We start from the raw sequence: 15,085 nt of genomic DNA on the forward strand, positions 1-15,085 counted from the left end.
ATAAAGTTGCTCAAAATATTAATTAATAATATTAATGATCAGTTGATTCCAATGACAAAAGCCCTTTGCAGGAGTGCACTCAATTCAGATAGGGTTGTGTGATTAATGCAGTTTTAGTTTCGTGATTGCATAAAGTTGCTCAAAATATTAATTAATAATATCAATGATCAGTTTCTTTTTCAAATAGCAACAGTGGTAATTGACCAGAGCTGGAAAGATCAGATGTATTGTACACTGATGCAAGAAGAATTTAAATGTCAGAGGTTTGTAATATTCCAGTGCATTTTAGTAAATTTGGCCAAGTAAATTTCACTGATGTCTCTATAGTGTAGAATGGACAACTGTCAACCCCCCTCATTTTTCTTTAAAAAAGGTTTTTCACATCTTTCTTCTCCACCTCATTTTGCGGTCTTCCTGTGCATGTTGCTTGCTTGCTGTTTGAAGGAAGTGTACGCCTCCTGTTATGTTTGAACAAAATTTATAGCAATTCACATCCGCTCAGTGGGTCTGGGGGGTGGGGTGTTGTAAGAGGAAGAGCATTTTCGTGCATTTAAACTGGGTAACACAGGTAGAAAGGAGGCCACGGTGAGTGTTTCTTTCAATCAGGAATTAAGTATATTTGAAGGATATGTGTTGACATCTTAGAAGTATCTTGTGTGCTTTTGGGGTGTGTGATGCTTGGGGGTTGTTTGGCAATGTCAGTTGATATGGTAATTGATATTTTCAAACTTATTCAAGGTAGTTAGAGATAGCTGAGGCCACTCGGTTCAAAAATTGATAAGCATAAAATGAGATATGCTCAAATTTATGTAAACTTTATCAAACAGACCTTTCCGCTCATTATTCAGGACATGACAGTTGCTCATGTCATGAGGGATAAAAAAGTGGTAACTGTGGGATCGCCATTTTGAAAGATTTGGTGTCATACAAAAAGATATTTGAATGCAATGAAAAAAGATTATGTAAATACTTAGATATAGTTCACTTGAAATACAAGACCGCTGTTATACACTGTGATGCTGCAGTTTTTACTTGTCAATTGAACAAGTGTTTCTAGCGTTCTTTTTTTTTTGTTGTTGTTTTTTTATTTTGTTTCACTCACCTTCATTTGAAATAATTTACCACTCACAATTTTCAATTTGAAGGAAAATTTTTTGAAGACACCCACTGTTGTATTTCAGTAGAAATGTACAACCCAAGCAAACTCTTTGTCCTGATGTATGATAATAAATAATCAATCAATCAAATAATAAATCTTATATTACTTAAGGCCCATTAAATAGGTCTGTGCCCAATCAAAATGCAATTGATGGTATTTTACAATGCACTGGTGCTCACACTGTGTCCTCCTCTGTCCCAGACCCCATGTACTCACAGAACCATAAGAAGAAGACACAAGAACAGAATACAACGTGTTTATTGCTCTTTGCTGGAATACCTTATGTGATCATCCTGACATTTTGATGGCACCAGTATGGAGACCTTTCTGATCGCAAATGAAGAAGTTTAAAATCAACCTCTAAGACCTGCTTCCTTCTCAGCTGCATTTTGTTGATTGATTGGGTTTGATGTGATGGAGGAGGATCAAGGCTGTGTCTCAGATCTAGTTCAGCAGGAGTCTAATTCCCAGGGATTACAGGACCCGCGGGCCCCCCTGAAATGCCAAATGTCAGATAGAAAGCCAGAGAATGGAGGGGAAGAGGATGGAAATGGGCTGTATATACTTAATGAGGCAAGGCAAATAACAGGGAATGGTGCTTCTGTTGACACAGGTCTGCTCACACGACCCTGCATGTCCCTCTCTCCATGTTGCGAGTGTCCTACACTGGCTGTACATTTTGCAGTGTCTGGCAACGTCTCATGTGATGAGCTGGACTCCAGTGAGGGGGCCAGCTTGGATATGTACTGGACTGACCTCTCTTTGCCTCCCTCTCATTTACACCCTCCATATCAGATGAAGGAAGGTGATAAGACAGCCTTGACGGAGAAGAACATTCTTATGGAAAACTATTTTCAAGGCTCTCCCCCTCCCGGCACATACTCTAGTGATGGCCCCGAGCAGGTAAGGCAGTTGCACAGGGTGAGGTTAGGGGGACAGAATTAGGTGCGTAGACCTGTAGGTCTGACTCTGTGTGCCTCTTTTTATTAATAATTTACTGCATGCAGAACTAGAGATTTGAAAAATATTTTAAATATATATTTTAAATCATACGTACAACTCAAAAATATTATGACCATTTTTATATGTTTAGTGATATATTATCAGTGTCTAATATATCTTTGCATGGTAAACTAAAAACTCACGTCAGCTATTTCATGATTATTCCTCCCTTTGTTAGTGTGGGACATTACAAGCCAGCCAATTTCAACTTGTTCACTGCTTGTTACTTAAACCAGTAGCATTTAGAGTAGATTTTGGTAAAGTGGATCATGTGTAGATGCTGCATGCCCTCAAATTCGATAGACATATACAATTAGCTCCATAATGTTTGGGACAAAGCCATTTTTTTTCTTGTCTGGTTCTGTACTCCATAATTTTAGATTTGTAATCAAATAATTCATATGTGGATAAAGTGCAGATTCTCAGCTTTTAGTAAAAGGTATTTTTTAAAATTATTTTTATTATTTATTATTTTTTTAAAATACATTTTTTTTTTACCATATAGAAATAACAGCACTTTTATGCACAGACCCTCCTTATTTCAAGGTGCCATAAGGTTTGGGACAAAAAAGAAAGAGAGCACAGGTGACAGTGCTTTGTGAGTAACTTTGTATTTTTGTACATAAATTTTTTTTTTTTGTTGTTGAGATGAATTTGAATTTGAATTTAAAAACAAATACGCTCCTAAAAAGAAAATCTGGTAAAAATGTTACTTTGGAATAAAACGGCCAATTATAACATTTTAACATAGGCTATAACACATCCAAAACATATAACCTATAAAACAGCCTATAAAACATTACATACACTCAAAAAAAAAAAAAAATAATAATAATTGTTGGACAGTGGTTGCACGCATATTATTGAGTATATGTGACTTATGTTGCACATACTTAGTAATAATGTTAAACCACTGTCCGTAATTTTATTAAGTAAATCCAATCATTTATTTTAATTTTATGAAGGCAACAATTTGTTTTTTGATGACTCAATACTTTCACCTGCAACCTCTGTCCAACTATTTTTTATTTTCATTTTTGAGTGTATTTCACAGTGCTACCATTTTAAAAATTAAAGTATATAACCTTATTTTACACAATAAACTTTTCAAATGTTTCAGTTATGTAAATAGCCTTGAGGCTGATTTTTACACACAAGCCTGTATTGGGCATCAACATAATGACAGAGAGACAGGGCATTTGATGATACAATATCTTTAGTTTTGTGGGGGTTTTATGCTGTAAACACCTGTGGACATGCAGTGTGTTACCACACCAGAACAAAATCAGGACAAATTACATACTATTTGGTTAGTTAATGTTAGGCTACATATGTAGCTGTGAATGGTGAATGCATGACTGTTTTTAGGGTAATACTAAAAACTTTTAATTTTATTCTTACTATTAACAAAAAACTATTTTCAAAAATTGACATTTGGGGCACCTCTGCTCATCAGAACCCTCTCATCTAGAACTGTTGAAACTGCCACGCCATGCCTCTGGCCTAACCAAAGGGTTGACAGGTATGACATAGCAGCCAAGTAGCAGATTGCTATAGCATTATTGATGGTAGCAGTCACACAGACACAGCACACTGTAAAAAATAATACAGCAAGAAAAATATCCTTATAGTGGCAATCTTTACTTTTTCATATTAAAAAATGCCATATTTATTACTTTTTCAAGCAGGCATATTTGTAGGTATATCTATTCAATGCATAAGCATTCAGAAATTTTTCTACTACATGCTATTTTCAGCTGGTGGTGTCTGGTGCAACAATCCCATTCAAATATGATGATGCAAGTACAGGAACTTACACGATGAATGCATAAGAGGAAGCCCAAAAATCTAAAGAAGAAGAGGAAGAAGACTGCAGAAGAGTAGAGCTCATCGTACAGTACTTACTGTACACAGTCTAACATCGTTACCAAACGTAACCCCTTTACTTAGTTTTACAGAGCTGAGGATAAAAAATAGCACTGTCGCCTCACAGCAAGAAGGTCGTGGGTTCGAATCTTGGCTTGGGGCCTTTCTGTGTGGAGTTTGCATGTTCTCCCCGTGTCCGCATGGATTTCCTCCGGGTACTCCGGCTTCCTCCCACAGTCCAAAGACATGCAGGTAGGCTAATTGGAGACTCTAAATTGCCCATAGGTATGAGTGTGTGAGTGAATGGTGTGTGTGCCCTGTGATAGATTGGCAGCCTGTCCAGGATGTATTCCTGCCTCTCACCCAATGCACGCTGGGATAGGCTCCAGCACCCCCTGCAATCCTGCTCAGGATAAGCGAGTAAAGATAATGGATGGATGGATGGGTGAATGGCTAATCATTTCCGTTAGTAATTTACTGCTAACCTTTTTACGAGACCATTACAATACAGCTATATGGTACTGTAGAATTACAGTAATTAACTGTTTCTAAATTAATCACCTCTATTTTCACATATCAACTTTAAAAGTAATGCAACTCACTAGCCAGTAATTCATGGTAAAATTAAAGTTCATTTTATTAAAAACTGTAAATTTGACCATTTAATGTCATTTTACAACATCAAGTAAATTAAAATAAAAACAAATGCAATATCCATTTTACATATTAAGCAGTTTTTATGCTACCAAAATTAATTTGCATAGGCTTACACAATGACAACCGCACAAGAACAGTTTCTTTTATTATATTTTTACTATGCAAAACAATGTCAACATCTGTTTTAGATGTAAATGTAGAAGTGCAATAACACTGAAACCTTCAGCAAAGATCTTAAACCATTTCAAAACAATGGGAAAACAATTTGTATAATTGGGGAAAAAAATTAAAAAACCTCGGATCAATAATTGAATGAAAGAATGAAACATTGCATTTATATAGCACGTTCACAGATGCCCAGTACTATACAGGGAAGGGGAGAACTCACCTCAACCACCACCAATGTGTAGCACCAATCTGGGTAATGCATGGCAGCCATTTTGTGCCAGAATGCTTACCACACTTCAGCGGTGGAAAGGGAGTGAATAAACAACAACAGCTATAAAACCTCCAATGTAACAATGAACAAGAAGCACCTGTACACAAAGAGCCAAGACAAAAGCTTTTCATTTCATAACTAGACATTTGCCATTTTTATCTACGTTACATGCAATAATGTCTCTTTCTTTCTTGCCAGCCAAGCTGGCTCTATACCCACTACAACCTCCACAGACACCCACTGTTCCACATATCCATGTTATGTCATCATAGTTTTTTTCAAAACACAACAACATAGCTCGATAGTCATGACTTGTCAGAAGCATTTCAATTGAAAAATTCTCAATTAAACTGACAAGCTCAGTAATAAGCTCAGTGCTTTAGTGCTACATTAGTGCTTTGATATCAGATATTGGTTGCTAACAAAGCTAACTCATAAGACCCAACTCAATTTGGTTTGGGCCAAGAATTTATGTTAGTTGATTTGGGCCAAGTCAGGTGTAAATAAACGATTTGACATTGATTAGGTCACAGTTGGCTATCGAATTGATCCCAAAGGTATTGGATGGAGTTGAGGTCAGGGCTCTGTGCAGGCCATTCAAGTACTTCTACACTGTTCTTGACAAAAAAAAAAATCAATTCCATATGGACCTCGCTGTGTTCCCGGGGGCACTGTCATGCTGAAACAGGAAAGGCCTTTCCCCAAATAGTTTGGGGAAGAACAGAATTGTCTAGAATGTGATTGTATGCTGTGGCATTAATATTTGCCTTCACTGGAACAAAGGGGCCTAGCCCAAACCATGAAAAACAGCCCCAGACCAAGTTTCCAGATACGTTTGGTCAAATAGTGTATGTATGTATATATTCCTATATTCTTTTGGTTTCCATGGTCTACTACTGCCATCTACACAGTGATTTTGTACTGCTATCACAAAAAAATGTATATGGTCACTCTAATAATGCATTTGTTTCACCAGGTTAATCGCAAACTAAACTTGTACAAAGTGCTTAATCAGTTCATGTAGACCTATACATTTGGACAAATTTATGTGTGACTAAACGAAAATGACAAATACATTCACCAAAATTGTCTTTGTTCATAAACCCCAGAATATTGATAATCATAAATGAGAACTGTGTAAAGCATAGCCTACTATTTACAGTTGTGTAGCCTAGTGAGTAGTCTACATCTTTTCATGTGATGAAACAAGCTTCATTTTCCATTCATAAGTTACTTAAAACGAATAAAGGATTCTCGTTTTAACATTTCTTTGTAGCTAGATTTGAGAGTAAATATTTGAAATAAGACTCCAATAGCTTAATAATTAAGGGGATTAGAATTTAGTAGCCTATTTTTCTCCCAAAAAGGTGATGCATTTCATAATCTTTGAGGACAAGTAGATGAAGTAGAGAAGTACTTATTACATTGCCCACTGGCACCAAAAAATTGATATGAGATTAGATACAATATTATAACATGTTTCTGTCCAAAAAAGTTACATTATGCCATCGATAACTAGCTAACATACAATAAGAGTGAATGCCAGTCCAACATGGTGCAATGTGTAACCAATTCAAGCTAAATATTAAATATTGGCCAAAAGAAACATAGCCGCTTCAGCGTCATTGTGATGCATTAGTTAACACACCTCTTCTGTTTGCTATATAGGAGCTTGCTAGCTAGAGCAGACGTCAATGTAATTGATTATGTTCATTACCTCATCAATATCTAGCTACGTATATGAGAGTGAATACATATGCCAAGTTTATGCCCACCCCCACACAAATGCTGTAGCTACATATGCGCATAGTTGATGCTGTAGGAATAACAGGAACAGGATCTGACTGTCTTGATACTTTCCTGTATTTTCCTGTGTTTGCCTCATAGATTACATAAATGTTAATGGAGTGGACCCCATTTCGATTCACATAAGTCAATGTTTGGGTAGAAGGAGCATGCTACTACGCATATCTGCGCATAGGTATCGATGGCACCTAAAACCCTGGGAAATTCACATTTGCTCAGACATTCTTATTTAGTTCTGAACTCGTGATCGGGTGATGAAGGAAAAACTGTGTTTTAGACATGTTTAGACATGTTAGACTAGACTTGAACAACCTGAATGGAAAGCCAAACTAACAGCGTTCTGGGTCGCGCCAGCCACAAAAACTGATGGTGTGCCAGAAAGAACCCAGTTAGCAAAAAGTTAAGGACTGCTGTTACTTTAAGTGCAAATAGGAGCGTGCAGCAACATGTTGTGTAGCCATCGATGTCAGTTGCAACTGACTGAGTAGTGCCGAAAAAAGCTGCAACTATCCCATGCAGTGCTACACAACTTATGCGGGATAGTTGCAGCTTTTTTCGGAACTACTCAGTCAGGTCACAGAATGAATGTTAATGCTTAAAAATCCAGGCCTTATATGCACCTGTGTATTTTTTTATGCACCTGCGGCAAGCAATTATGCACTCCATGCATACAAATTGAAATGAAAAATATAGTCATCCAAATAGACATATGACATATCTGATTAGACAACACTCAACTTCACACATGTACAGTAGTTGAGCAGTGATTGGTTATTTTCATCTGAGAGCGATGGAAAATGAATGCCCAGGAAAAATGTATATGCTGGGTAGAATTATATGCTACACCGTGCCCCATAAGTTTTGGGTCAGGATGCAGATCTCTAGTGTATAGCCATTGTAAATTCTTTCTGTAGTCAGTTAATCTTTTTTCACTTTGAAGGAATTTTTTGTGTCATTGTCTTTCACTGGAAGATGAAGTCATGACCCAGTTTTAGCTTCCTGGCAGAGGCAACCAGGCTGTCTTCTTAATGACCACACCTCATTTTTTGCCAAGCCCCCTCTGATGCTGGTAGCCAAAGAGCTCTATTTTTGTTTCATTTCACCATAGAACCCAGTTTAAGAGTTCCAAAGATGTTTAGCAGACTACACGTACTTACATGTGTGGGTAGATGATAGCAGAATCGTTCTTCTGGCAGCCTTACAATTAACAATGGCAATTCCTTTATAAAAATTTACCATGCTTTTCATGGATCTGGCTTCCCTACTCAAATAAAAAGCATTTTAATAACTAACATGAAGTACTAACACTGCAATGATAAATGAATACACTCTTGCAATACTAGCATAACACAACACCAACAATCTTAAATATCCTACTCAACCTGATAACCCACGTCAGGTTGAATTCCCCCCAAGAAGATATTTCTACAACATTAATTTTTCAACTTCAGTGTTGATTTCTCTTATACAATGTGGTGAGTCTTTTTTGTGGAATATTAATTTCTGAGCTTGCAGTGACTCCACAACTTCCTACTCTGAGCCCTAAACGGGCGTCTAACTAATCCCCAGTCCCCAATTATGTAAATATTTTCTTACTACTATTGCATGCATACATTTAACCTTTTTGGTGAAAATGAGGGGGCATTTCCTGAAAAAAATAAAATAAGCTAAAAGTGTCTCTTATGCTATTATTTTTGTATTGTTACTTGCATTTTATTGATTTGGTAATGTTCTGCTGATGTGTGGTCATGACATTAAGCATATTTGAATTTGACTGTAGGTTAAAGAAATCCAGACCCAGGGAAATGCAGTGACGTAGCTGTACAGAAACAGAGAAGAAGTTGGCAATAGCATTGCCACAGTGATACCTTTCTAATTCACTTCGCAGTGCATTGTAGTTGTGTGCCAGTGAGGCAGTTTACATGCTTGGGCTAAGGTCCTTATTACATGAAAGTCAGTGTTAAGGAGCAGTTTATTTTTGGTGATCTTTTTCTTTCTCTCGAACTGCAGTTGGGACATAAGTCTTAGTCTGTGCCTGTGTGTTTCTGTGTGTGCACTTAATTGTTTTGTCTGTCTGCGGTTTCTAGCAGTTCATTACACTTCCTTTCTGTGCAGTCCCTAACCATTGCAGAGTTTCCACTGCAGGGTGAGCTGGTATTTATTTTCTACCTTGTGAGGCTGATGTCACTCACATTTTATGTTTTATGTGCAAGATGCTCTCGAGGGTAAATTCAAGTTTAACACGTTCTTTAAGGATCCAATAGCAAGGGCCCGACAGGTACAGGAACATCACAGCAATATATTTCATTTCTGCTGTACATCTATTTGCAAAGGTAGAACCTTCCCTCTCCCCTTCTGCTTCCTGTGACCACACTCAGTGGGTGGGGCTGTGTTCTTGCTGTTGCAGGACAGCAGGGAGGAGGAGCCTCCAACAAACTCACAGGAAGAGGACGGTTTAACACGAGGAGAACTGAAGGATGTCAAAGGTACTTACATTACAGAGGGAGAATGATAATTCATATCAGCATGCAGTAAAAAATAACAGCTTGGTGGTCTGTATTGTAGATTGTACAGATAGTAAGGAATATGATGCTTATTCTCAAGCAAACATCTAGTCCCTGGCAACCCAAAGCTTGTGTTTATCATGCAAACTGACATTGTCCTTCAACAGCATTTGATCCTGCAGCACCGTCTAAAGAGCTTCTGACAGGTGAATCACACAAAGCAACAGAGGGCACAAGACAAGAGCCCACCACACATTCTGGGGTAAATGTAATGGCTGCTGAATCCCAAGCTTTGATTGAGTCCATGGAAACTCCATCACCATCTACAGATGGGCAACCAGACCAAGAACATCAGCCCTTAGACTGTCATGCTGAGTGGACAGAGTCTGCAGGAATAACAGAATCATCTGGAGGGTCTACTGCAGAACTCACTCCGGTGTGTTCTGCAGCGACAAACCCAAGAGCTGGGAGTGACCTTGTCCAACTCAACTGTATGCACTTCAGTGATGAGTACTCCATTCCCATCACAAGTGTAGTAGCACTGAAACAAGACACAGTCAGCTCTGAAATGGATGGGATACAGGGTAAAGAAGTAACCTGCTGTCTTAATGGTTATGAGGAGGGAATGAAGGAAGAAGAAGAAGAAGAGGAGAAGAAGGAGGAAGACAGGAAGGACCACAATAATTTACTTCATAAAGTAAATTTCCACAGTCAGTGTACCAGGTGAGACTTTGGTGAGTTTAGCAGGTCTTAACACAAAGTCCATGCAAAAGCAAGTATGAAATTACTACTCAGTGATTTTCACATCCACTGCAGAAACAGTGATTCAGAGCTGTTTACATGTGACACCTTCATAAAGTGTTATCTCTGCCCAGTACAGAGAATGTGTTAAAGCTTAAACACAAAAAATAAGTATTTCTTTGATCAACATGTGGTTGCATTTTGTCTTTTTGCATTTGCCACTATTCTGCATCTTTCAGAAAGCTGGCATAAGACAAAAGAATGTTCTAATGAAACCATGCGTACATTCAATAGAATATTTCATCTTAGTTTGCCATGTTCTCATTTTTGACTAAATAAGTCCAGTAGAACTTTTATTCAAAATTTTTTTTTATTTAAAAAAGTTTCCAGCTATAGACCGGTTATTTTAATCATTATTTTACTATGCATTTTCTTATGCTGGCTCTTTGGATATCCAGGACAGAAAAAGGGTTTTAATGAGATGCTGCTTGTGGCTTGTTTGAGTCTTGTTATTTAATGTATTTAAAAAAATAGTTACATAATAAGAACCTGTTAAATAAGGCTAGAGTAGTTCAAGTAATAATTCCATTAAATAATTCAAAATAATTCTCAACCATTCAAATTAGCTTCACTTTCAAAGTTCTGAACCATCCCCACCCCCAAAAGGCTTGTAAATCCTACCTTTTTATTATACAGTGCCCTCAATAATGTTTGGGACATATTTTTTCTTGATTCAGCTCCACAGTTTTAGATTTCCGGACACCATTGTGTTTGGGATGAATGGTTTCTCAAGTGTTTCTGCTCAAGTTCAAGCATATACTTCCACATTCATTGAATGGTACTTCATCCTACAACAAGACAATGATCACAAGCATACTGCTAAAACAACAAAGGAAGCCAAAGACTTCTTTACTAGTCAAGTCAGTCACCTGATCTAAATCCATTGATTTCATATGCTTAAGGGAAAACTTAAGACAACCAGCCTCCGAAACAAGCAGGAGCTTTAGACGACTGCAGTACTGGCCTGGCAAAAGCATCACCACAGAACATACTCAGCACCTGCAAAATGTCTATGGGTCACAGACTTCAAGCAGTCATTGCATGCAACAAAGTACTATGCATGACTTATTTATATAACATTAATATTTCCTAAACATTATGGTGCCCTGAAATGGGGGGCTATAAAAATGCCCTAATTTCAACATGGTCAAACCAAAATGAGTAAGAATAAGATTTAATAAAAGAAGAGAATTTGCACTTTAACCACACGTGAGTCCTTTGTTTACAAATCTAAAATTGTAGAGAACAGAGCCAAATGAAAAATATGTATTTGTCCCAAACATTATGGAGGACACAGTATATAAAACCTGGTATTCTCCACCAGGAAGCTTAATCATAGCCACAAATGGATCTTTCAGTAAGACAATGATGAACAAAAAAATGGTTAATTGATCACAAGTTGCTGTTTTGCAATGATCATCTCAGTATCCAAACATGAATCAAAAATAACATTTGTGGTGTGAACTAAACAGATTTGAAGAATCTTGAAAGATTCTGGATTATGACTGTCTGATGACTTCACAAATGATACCAAATGATAAATCTTTGTTTTGAAAAAATTAACCCCTTTGTGCAGATGCCAAATCTGGGCAATCCTTGCCCATTTAGGCAGAGTTCTATTTAAGGCTTTATAACTCTAGATGTAAGCATCAAAGAGCCATGGAAAAGTTGACACTTGTACCATTAGAATAATTTATATTCATAATTTAGTTAAAAATCAATTGAAGCAAATATCTATGAAGCAATAAGTAAGTAGTGTAACCTGATATCAGTTCAAATACATCCAAAATGTTTAAATAGTGCATTGCTAGAAATCATAACATAATCATATATTTCAATACAAATCAACTGTTTTGAATCATTAAACACACATTTGCATCACTTTTACAAGAAGAAATTTGTATCTTTTCATCATTATAGGGATATAAGATATCAAGGGGTCCAAAAACCTATTGAAAACCTCTCCAAAACCTAAAATGCTGTTTGTCCATTATATATCACATACATTTGATGGTTTAAGATGAAACATTGATATCATGTTCAAAAATAATGCTAAAACATTGTGACACACTATGGAACACAAACCTAAATATGTAAATCATTCACTCTCGTATGTTTTTCTGTACTCGACAGTATGTAATATTTCCCATGTTCTAAGTAACACAAGTATAGCCCATGGAGATCCTAATGCCCCACATTATGTAAAATAAGATTACAATAAAATATTCCACCATCAGAAAAATGTTGGCAGTGTTTTAGCATCATGGTAAACTATTGCATCAAACATAACACATGAATGAGCTGCCTATGAACGCTTACGCTACAGTACAGTATATGAAATGCCTGCATTAGAGAATACTGCAAACCTCTTGAAAGACACTCAATTTCAATGTGACTGGTATGAATTCAAACAAAGCAAGCCACTCACAATGCCATATTACTAACACCTATTAGTTAGCCCCCCAATACAAAATACAATACGAGTATTATTTAAAAAGGCTAACAGTTGTCAATTACAACCAATGAGAATATAACAAATATCAAAAATGACACATTGTAAATAATTGAAATCTTACAGTACAAGCCCATAATATGTACACATTTGCAATATTCATCTGGATCCTCACTATACTTCACCCATTCCCCAAATCCATGTTACCATGGCAAGATTAGTAAAATCTTCCAAAAACCAAAGCAAAAAACAATTACGCCTCAAGGAGTGCTTGTACACTACAGTAACGTTAAGGTTGACTGCACAACATTGTTTTGAACCAACAATGCATGCTGTTGTGGGACTCTTAATTGTTATTATACATTTCTAATGAGACATGCCATACACCATTGTGCTTACACTGTCCTCTACTGGATAAAAGAGTTATCAAACTGGAACGAACTGAAAAGTAATACAACAGAATAAAAAGCAAGTGGGGTTTTTGCATGTGGCCGAAATAAATACCTACCCCTGGTTTCTATTTGCATGCTTATTTCACAATCGGATTGTTCAAGACACTAAATGACCACTGAATCTTGAAAGGGACATCTTTTTTTGTAAAACCAATTGTAAGATTGTATATTTATTCCATATTTAGTGGAAAGTCTGAATATCTGAATTGAGCAATATCAACCAAACATATTGTTTGCAAAAACAAGGGTCAATGTGTTCTTTGAATTGTTGCTTTTTTAGGGAGAAGGCACTGCCAGTACAAACAGAAGAAGCTGAATCAAATCACAGAGAGTTACATGAACACACTGACCAGACAGTGCTTCTGAATTGGACAGAACACCCAGAACAAAGTGAAGAGTCAGGGCAGCAGCAACAATTAGAGCAAATACAGAAATCAGAGGAGGGAGAACAGGCACAGCATACAGAACAGTCAGAACAGTTAGACCAGACAGAAGAGACGGAACAGCCTGAGCAGACAGAACAGTCTGAGAAGAAACAGCCAGTTCAGACTGAACAGGCAGAGCATCCAGAGCAGATGGAACAGCCAGAGCAGATGGAAAACCCAGAACAAATAGAACAGCCAGGGCAGGTAGAACAACCAGAGCAGTTGGAACAGCCAGAACAGATGGAACAACCAGTGCAGATGGAACAACTAGATCAGTTGGAACAGACAGAGCAGATGGAACACCCAGAAAAGATGGAAAACCCAGAACAAATAGAACAGTCAGGGCAGGTAGAACAACCAGAGCAGTTGGAACAGCCAGAACAGATGGAACAACCAGTTCAGATGGAACAACTAGATCAGTTGGAACAGACAGAGCAGATGGAACACCCAGAACAAATAGAACAGTCAGGGCAGGTAGAACAACCAGAGCAGTTGGAACAGCCAGAACAGATGGAACAACCAGTGCAGATGGAACAACTAGATCAGTTGGAACAGACAGAGCAGATGGAAAACCCAGAAAAGATGGAAGACCCAGAACAAATAGAACAGTCAGGGCAGGTAGAACAACCAGAGCAGCTAGAACAGCTAGAACAGCCAGAACAGATGGAACAACCAGTGCAGATGGAACAAACAGATCAGTTGGAACAGACAGAGCAGATGGAACACCCAGAAAAGATGGAACAGCTGGTGCAGATGGATCAGCCAGAACAGATGGAACCTTCAGGGCAGATGGAACAACCACAACAGTTGGAATGGCCAGAACAGACAGAACAGGCAGTGCAGATGGAACAATCAGATCAATCGGAATGGCCAGTGCAGATGGAACGCCCAGAAAAGATGGAACAGCTGGTGCAGATCGAAAATCCAAAACAGCTGGAACAGTCAGGGCAGATAGAACAACTAGATCATTTAGAATTGCCAGAACACGTAGAAAAGCCAGTGCAGATGAAATGGCCAGAACAGTCAGGGCAATTTGAACTGGCAGACCAATCAATAGCACAGCACAAGTTAGGGCTAGACAATACAGAGCATGCAAAAAAGATCTTGAAACCTCTGCCAACGCAACAGACCGAGGAGCAAAAATGGAGACCCATCCACCACAACAACAAAGGGAGTATGGACAGGGAAGAGGCACACAGACTTGCTGAGAAGCTCTACAAGCTGCAGGATGTGCGACGCACTGATGTCGTCAAATACCTCAATAAAGAGTATGTCATTCACTTCCATTGCCTGGAAAATTAGGAAACACATGATTTGACATCTTGTCAAAGGATGATGGGTATAAGCACTCCAGGTGTGACTAGCAGACTAATGACCAGATAGAAATATGTGTTGTTAATGATATTTCAGTTTTCATATTGAAATATTTCAATTTTATAGAGAATGTAAATTATATCTCTTGCACTGGACAATTTTTTTTTTTTTTTTTGCAAAATGTGATCACTGCCAGATGTAGGGTTAA

The 15,085-nt window shown here is 37.7% G+C and overlaps 1 protein-coding gene across 6 annotated transcripts in view; it reads left to right on the forward strand.

The window, feature by feature from the left end:
- The first annotated feature begins 496 nt into the window (after positions 1-496).
- LOC118237088 (PH and SEC7 domain-containing protein 4-like) overlaps positions 497-15,085 on the forward strand; it is a 43,031-nt gene continuing 28,442 nt past the window's right edge. The window contains exons 1-6 of one of the 6 annotated variants that reach the window (XM_035435517.1): positions 497-585; positions 1,361-1,732; positions 1,955-2,062; positions 9,331-9,415; positions 9,601-10,156; positions 13,419-14,831. In XM_035435517.1, the coding sequence (XP_035291408.1) occupies positions 1,574-1,732; positions 1,955-2,062; positions 9,331-9,415; positions 9,601-10,156; positions 13,419-14,831 (2,321 nt within the window). In that variant the 5' untranslated portion in view covers positions 497-585; positions 1,361-1,573. Of the gene's footprint in view, positions 586-1,360; positions 2,063-9,330; positions 9,416-9,600; positions 10,157-13,418; positions 14,832-15,085 lie in introns of all 6 variants that reach the window. The other 5 variants (XM_035435518.1, XM_035435514.1, XM_035435515.1 and 2 more) reach the window with 5 other exon arrangements.

This window comes from Anguilla anguilla, chromosome 10 (genome assembly GCF_013347855.1).
Source record: "Anguilla anguilla isolate fAngAng1 chromosome 10, fAngAng1.pri, whole genome shotgun sequence".
NCBI lineage: Eukaryota > Metazoa > Chordata > Actinopteri > Anguilliformes > Anguillidae > Anguilla > Anguilla anguilla.